Source organism: Vombatus ursinus, unplaced genomic scaffold (genome assembly GCF_900497805.2).
Source record: "Vombatus ursinus unplaced genomic scaffold, bare-nosed wombat genome assembly UNPS02003292.1, whole genome shotgun sequence".
NCBI lineage: Eukaryota > Metazoa > Chordata > Mammalia > Diprotodontia > Vombatidae > Vombatus > Vombatus ursinus.
Genome location: NW_020943070.1, coordinates 4,966,369 through 4,973,923, shown reverse-complemented (window position 1 = coordinate 4,973,923; position 7,555 = coordinate 4,966,369). Strand labels below are relative to the sequence as shown.

Sequence of the window (7,555 nt, the reverse complement as noted above, 5' to 3'; positions counted from 1 at the left end):
AGAAGAAGAAGAAGAAGAAGAAGAAGAAGGAGAAGAAGAAGAAGAAGAAGAAGAAGGAGAAGGAGGAGAAGGAGAAGGAGAAGGAGAAGGAGGAGGAGAAGTTTAAGGTTTATAAAGCTCTTTACATGTATTATCTCATTTGATCCTTACAGTCAACCATTTTACAGATGAGGAAACTGAGGATGAGAGAGATTGACCTGTCTGGGGTCACATAGCTACTAAGTGTCTGAGACCCACTTTTGCCCTTGCTTCTAGGCTGGTAAAACAGAGTTTTCTATTTTTGGTTAAAGACATCAGGGATGAAATGCAAATTAGTCCAACTGCCAGGATAATCCTAATAGAAACTTGTGTATGAAAGTCTCTCTTGAAAGCCTGGAGGGGTGGATGCTTTCTTAAAGAAATGTCCCTGTGGCTAATCTTGTTCTGCATTTCCTTGTTCCTTCAATCCACTTTTACTGGCAGGAATAATAAAAATAATAATTTATACTGTGCTTCAAAGTCTACAAAGTGCTGTCCAAATATTATCTCATTCGATCCTCACTACCACCCTGTGAGGTAGGTTCTATTACTATCCTCATTTTACAGAAGAGAGGACTGAGGCTTGCCCAGGGTCACACAGCTAGTAAACATCTGGATTTGAACTGACGTCTTCCTGGCTCTATCCACTGTGCAACCACAGGCAAATGAACTTTCTCTTTAAAACTAAGGTGCTGCTTCTTCCTTAAAGGGTGCAGTGGATAGAGCACAAGGCCAGGACTCAGGAAAGCCTGAGTCCAACTCTGGGCTCAGACATTTACCAGCTATGTGACCATGGACAAATCACAACTTCTCAGCCTCAGTTTCCTCATCTGTAAAAGAGAGATAACAATAGCCCCTATCTCCCACAGGATGTTATGAGGATCAAATGAGGTATGTGTAAAGCTCTTAGAAATGCCGGCTCTTATTACTATGAAGCCTACAAAGATTCCTTAGCCTTTAGCATGCTCTTTCTCACCTAGTCTCATAGCATTTCATCTTCTTTTTTCTTCCCCCCAGAATCACCTTCTAATTTATATAGTATGTACTTTTACGCATTTTATCTGCCTTTCCTGATCTGTAAGCACAATCTTAAGAGCTGGACAGGCCCTTAGAATCTGTGTGTTCCAATTTACCCAGAATACCCTGTATAAGAAGGCAAAAGGACCTCTGGCCTTATTGGAAGGCCCCTGGTCAGATGAAACCCCTTTGTCTCCTAAAGCATCAGATTGCACTTTAGGACAGTCTCAACTGTTTAAGAATTCTTTACTTACACAGGGCCAGCATATGCCTCTCACTCTTAAGTCTGTCCCCTGGGGCCAACCAAGATGAATCTAATCACTCTTCCCAGTGGAAGCACTCCAAATATTTGATAACAGCTGTTATGTCCCCCTAGAGCCTTTTCTTCTTGACTCTAAATCTCTCTAGTTCCTTCAGAAAGTCCTCATGTGGCAGAGGCCCTAGTCCCCTCACTGTCCTAGTCTCTCTTCTCTAGACACTCTCTGGCTTACCGATAGCTTTCCTAAAATGTGATGCCAAGAACTGAACGTGGTATTTCAAATGTGGTCTGACCAGGCAGAGTGGTAGGGGACTCTCATTTCCCTTATCCTGAGTGTTCTGTCTCTCAAGTGGGCCTATGGAAGCGGTAGTTTTGTTTTGTTTTTGTTTCTATGTCAATAGGAGTCAAAATATTGAATCAACAATATGACTCAATTGTGGTTTACTAAAAATCCCAGATATTTGACATAGGTGCCATCTTGTATTTGTGAAGTTGACTTTTTGGACCCAAGGAGGAGACTTGACATTTATCTCTATTTGATTTGAGGATAGCTCCATGGAGGGGAATATCTCTACCTTTCTGCAACTTCTGCCCATTATAGTGTGTGATTAAAGAGAAAGAGAGAGCAAGTGCTAGAGAAGCCCAGTGACAGCAGCAAGAGAAGGTCATTAGGGGGTCTGGTGTGGCCACCTTTTGAACTCAAGGAGCTAAGTGGGTTTAAAGGCTGGGAATGTCCAAGAAGCTTGAGGCCGCTTGGGAAGTGGTTCAGGGTACAGGGAGGATTTAGAGGGTAAGGAAAAGCAAAAGTATTGGGGCCAAGAAGGAACTAGAACCTTCTAGAAGGTTCTTGACTAGCTAGGCCCAATGTCAGATCGTAGAATTGCAAACAAAGAACTTGAAGGGACTTTTAACAGTCAACCTCTTATTTTTCTTACGAATGAAAAAAAAAATGAAGCCCAAAGAGATTAACACACTTACCCAAGATTACACAGAAAAGACTGGAGAGGCCATCTGGTCCAATCCTTCATTTTACAGATGAGGAAACTGAGGCCCACAGAAGTTGACTTGCCCAAGGATACACAGGTATTAAGTAGCAGAGCTGGGATTTTGGCCGGTGCCCTCTGATTCCATATCCAGAGCTCTTCTCCATGGATCTCCCCATCTCTGATCTCCCTCAACACTGGTCACTTATTACACTCAATCCAGCCCTTGATTCTATCTTGACCTTATCCAATTGTTTCATGAGCATATCTTTTCTTTCCATTAAGTTAACTCATTAAAATTTCTTAAGTTCCTATTATGTGCCAGTACTAAGATAAGCTCTTTGAGGGCAGGGATGCAGCTCAGACTTCTGTCTCTCCTATGGAATCCAGATGAGGGCTGGATACATGCAAGTGGTCTGTAAAAATATACTCTGGAGTAGTTACTTTGTGCACCTTTTAAACACTTGGCATTCTAACCTGGAGACCCAGTTCCACCTATAACCCAAAAACTGCTCCAGGAGGCAAGGGTCCCCTTAGTTCTTAGTGGGGGGGATCCTTTTGATTTCCCCAAATTCTAATGGGAGGAGGCTGGGGATGGGGAGTGTAAGGTACTGGAACTGGGACTGTCCACTTGGGGGTCCATGCCTTTGGTGAATCTGTTCTTCAAAACCCAGCATCCCAGTCTCTCCTCTACAAGCCCTGGTACTCTGCATCCTCATACATGATGGGCTCAGAAGAGGTGAGACCAAAGGTTTTAGGCTCCCAGCCTCCCCTCCCTCTAAGCTCTGAGCCCCCTAACCCTTTATATGGAGATGAATGGGGAAATGAGGTGAGGATGGGGGAAGGTCTTGGATCTCAGGCTTCCATTCATGGACTGAAGGATGGAGGAAGAGAAGGAATGAGAGAGGGTGGGCGAGCAAAAGCAAATGAGAGTCAGGATTATTCTTAGCTTTTTTATTAACTCCTTCTAGGAGGGAGAGCATGCCCTTTTCTTAAAACTTCCTGCTTCAAGTTTTTGCTCCTTTCTCCAATTTTCTGGTCCAAAGCCTTCTGCAGATTCAGGTCTAAGGCATTCTTCTGATGCCACCGCCCTGAGGAAGAATGAAAATGAGAAGACCTTATTTACAGCTGCTGGAAACAGTGTGGCATCCTGAGCTAGACGGGCCATATCCCCAACCTGTCCACCGGACCCATGGGGCTAGGTTGCTCTCTTGGGGCGCTTCAGGATTCTGGGTCATGGATTTCCTCCTGGGTCTTAGTTCCAAAGATCTTCTGCCCAAGAGGGTGAGGAAAATCAGAGAATTTAGAGCTAGATATGGGTATTACTATTTGTAAGATTATAGGTATGCTGGTTATCAAGTCAAGCCCTGCCCCTTCATCTTACAGATGAGGAGACTGAGGCTGAGAGGTCAAAAGCCTTACCCAAGGTCACACAGGTGACAAGGATCTGGAAGGAACCTCTGGTTCAACCCTTTTATTTTGCAGACTAGGAAACTGAGACCCAGGCAGCTAACATGATTGAGGTCATGCAGATAACATATAGCAGACCAGGGGCTCAAAACCAAGTCATTGGACTCGAAATCCAGTGGTCTTTCTATTAGACCAAACTGTTTTTAATTCATTTGTTACAATCACTCTTAGGAACAACGTCAGTGGGTCCTGCATTCCCTGCATACTAGCTAGCTAATCTACCCCTCTTTGTCTTTTTCTTTTTAATTTTAGAAGAGGACAGAACAATTTCTTCCCTTTGTCTCCTTTCACCTCCAACCCCAGCCTCAATATTTTTCCCCATTGTCAAACTTACCAAGGTCATCTGTCTTCCTCCCATACCAATGCTGGGGGTCCCTCACAGCTCTCTCAATCACATCCGCAGTGTAGGAGTCCTTCATTAAGCTCTTTATCTCCATGGGGGGCCCTGTCAAAACCCCTGGGAAGGTTGGGAGTCACCAAAATGAAAGTATAGTCAATGGGGAGAAGAGGAAGGAGGGAAGGGAAGATGGGACATCAGCGGATGTCAGAGCCTTTAGAGAGGGACCCAGCACCAAGGGTCTTGAATCCACCCTAAATTCAGAGAGGCTGTCTTAGGAAAAAACGGGACTTGCCTATATGAGATCATGGTCCCAGTACCAGCTCTGCCCCTAAGAGCTTAGCTGAGAGACCTTGGAATATCCCATCTCTAGGCAACCACATAAGCCAACACTATGCCCAATGTAAGCTACCCCTTCATCACCCCAGTTTTTGGGCACTTCCACCTGTCAAGAATGTCTTCTTTTCTTTCAAAGTCACATTCAGGTGCCACTTTCTCTAGGAAGCCTTCCTTGATCCTGCCCCACCTCAGCTGAAAACAGGTAACTCCTTCCTGAAATTCCCCCAAATCTCTTCATCTAGATCTCTCCTTTACTGCCCAATTCCCTCCTTCAACACCTTGTGTCAAAGTGATTTCATAGGCTCCTAGCATTTAAGAGATCAAAGCGGACTTCAGTACCAAGTCTGACCTGCTCATTTTATAGGGAGGGAAACTGAGGCCCATAAAGGGGAGGGAGTTATGTATATCTCGTAGTAAAAAGTATGATCCTTGGAAATGTAGCCTTTCCACCAAGCACAACACCTTGTAAATAGTCAGCTCTTAATTTTTGTTGAAATACAGTTAAAATGAATCTTCTAGGATGACCATGTCTTTATTAAGTGGATGGGAGCCAGAAAACTGAGTTTCTATCCCTGGTTTTTCCACTTACTAGCTGTATGTATTTCAGAAAGTTTGCTTTTTTGAGCCTCAGTTTCCATCTCTGGATGGAGTGAAAAGCCAGGGACCACACGTCCCACACTGCCTGGAGTTGGCATTACTCACTGGAGAAGAGAATTCTTGGTGGACCTGTCTCCCAGAAGGCTGTGTCAGATCAGGTCCACAGTGCAGTGAGGGCATACTTTGGGTAGGCATTCTTCCTGAGAATTCAGTTTTCAAAGAACATGGGAGAACTGCAGGAGTGGTAAGAAAGGCCCTTGGGATGGCAGGTGGGCCCAGGTATAGCCTGGAGACTGAGGAGGGCAGGAATGAAATAGCAACCACATGCTGACCAAGCTGAGTGTGTAGATGCATGAGCCGGGCTGATGAGGCGCAGAAAGAGAGATACCAGCAATGGCTTGAGGGGCGGGTTCCCAAGAAGACAATGTTCATTCCTGGAAGCGTCTAAGCTGAGATTGCCTGCTAATGCAACTAAGATCCCACTGTGAATTTAAGTGAACTCTCCCTTTCTCCTGCTGTGTTGGGGATGAGGGATACAAGGCATCCAGGAATGAATACTAAGAACGCTTGATCCGTAATTTACTTCATGGTTTTTACTAGGCTATCTATTTAATCTGTCTATCTAACTATCTATTCATCTGTCCACCCACCTATCTATCTGTCTGTCTATCTATCTACCTCTCCATCTGTCTTTCTATCCATCCATCCATCTATCTATCCATCCATCCATTTACAAATATTTACAACATAATTATATATTATATATTTAGAATATATTTGTATATTTACATATTTCTATATAAATATATGTATGTGCTTACATATAAATATATTTCTGTGACATTTATATATGCATATACGCTTCTCCCCCTCAAATTCTTGTGTCTTCTGACATGATCTGACAGAGATTCTTAGGATAGAGGCTTGGAACAGTGGATTTGATATATGAGAGACTTTGTGTGGCTGAAAAAGTCTTTGTGTGGCTGAAAATTTTGTGGGACAAGTCCAGGATTGGTTTTTATTTTCTGTGGATTTTTTTTAAAAATTCAGGCCATTTAAATTACTGAGTAAACCTAAAGCCACTTGTCTAGGGAAGGAATTCACTAAAAACGGTTTTTCTTCCTTTTCTAGTCTGTAGAGCAACAAAGTTTCCCAGTGAAATTCTCACAGGCCAGAGAGGTAATTTACAATTCCCATATTTCTATGGTGTGTCAAAGTGTCATTGAAGCATTGCTGTTTATGTTGGAAGCGACATTCTGAAACTTTCGTTATACCACGCACTTCATTGTACTGACTTTTAGAATACCCCGTATGTTGCATATTTGAGTACTGGTCGAAGTGTTTTCCATGGCTACTTAATCATGGGGGGAATGATGCACAGGAGTTGGGGGGGTAATCAAGGGCTGGTTTTAGAGGGGCTATTAATTGGGACAAACTAAAGATCCATGATTTCCAATCCTCATTTTCCCCTAATGCAGATCACACCCCACTGATCATTTCCTCAGTCTTAGAGAGACGTTAACCCTGAGCCTCAGAGCTTTGCCCATCGTCATGTAGCTCGTGTCTGAGATTTTCTTAACTCCAAGTCTAATACTGCATTTGCTATGCCATGATGTGTTGATCATGAGGATGCAGAAAGGAATTTACAGGATACGTGGCCTCTTTGAGTGGACGCCTGCTATTGACCAAAGTGTACAGAAAAGTGGAAGCTAAGTCAGACAATGGGATGTATCAACACACACATATGGGACCTATAGCATTGGACACCTTTCCCCAAATCATTGTTATTGTTCAGTTGTTTCAATCGTGTCTGACTCTTTGTGACTCCATTTGGAGTTTTCTTGGCAAAGATATTGGAGCGATTTGCCATTTCTTTCTTTTTTTTTTTTTTGGGGTGAGGTAATTGGAGTTAAGTGACTTGCCCAGGGTCACACAGTTAGCAAGTGTCAAGTGTCTGAGGCCATATTTGAACTCAGGTCCTCCTGACTCCAGGGCCCATGCTCTATCCACTGTGCCACCTAGCTGCCCGTCGGGATGTGATTAGGGAAAGGTAAAACAAGTCTAGCTGTTTAGCCTTGGTATTGGGGGGCTATCATGGGCTGAACTGATAGCAGGCGAGCTTTGGTCATTTCTATTTCTTTCACTAGCTGAGCTGACCTTCTCCTCCTCTTGCAGCTGCTCTCCAGTCACTGCCTGGCCTGGTTCGCTCAGCAGTTAGGGCCAAGAGGAGCCATGAGAACCCCAGAAGCTTGACTTCAGTTGAGAGGAGAGATGTAAGGCAGAAGGGACACCACCTTGTGTGGGGAAAACTGAGGCCCCAGGATAGCAGTGTTTCTGGGAAGGCTACCTTATGGAAGATGAGGGAGAGAGAAGCTCACACCAATCCTGGTAGCCTCCTGTCTTAATATGCTTGCTAACTAGGTGTTATGTTGGTTTTCTTCTTCTTCTTCTTCTTCTTCTTCTTCTTTCTTCTTCTTCTTCTTCTTTCTTCTTCTTCTTCTTCTTCTTCTTCTTCTTCTTCTTCTTCTTCTTCTT

At 43.8% G+C, this 7,555-nt stretch overlaps 1 protein-coding gene across 1 annotated transcript in view; it reads right to left on the bottom strand.

Annotated features, from left to right (window-relative positions):
- Positions 1-3,233: 3,233 nt before the first annotated feature.
- TEX33 (testis expressed 33) overlaps positions 3,234-7,555 on the bottom strand; it is a 23,277-nt gene continuing 18,955 nt past the window's right edge. Inside the window, exons 6-7 of the mRNA XM_027871923.1 lie at positions 4,082-4,204; positions 3,234-3,368 (exon numbers count right to left, since the gene is read on the bottom strand). Of these exons, the coding sequence (XP_027727724.1) occupies positions 3,235-3,368; positions 4,082-4,204 (257 nt within the window). The 3' untranslated portion in view covers position 3,234. The remainder of the gene's footprint in view (positions 3,369-4,081; positions 4,205-7,555) is intronic.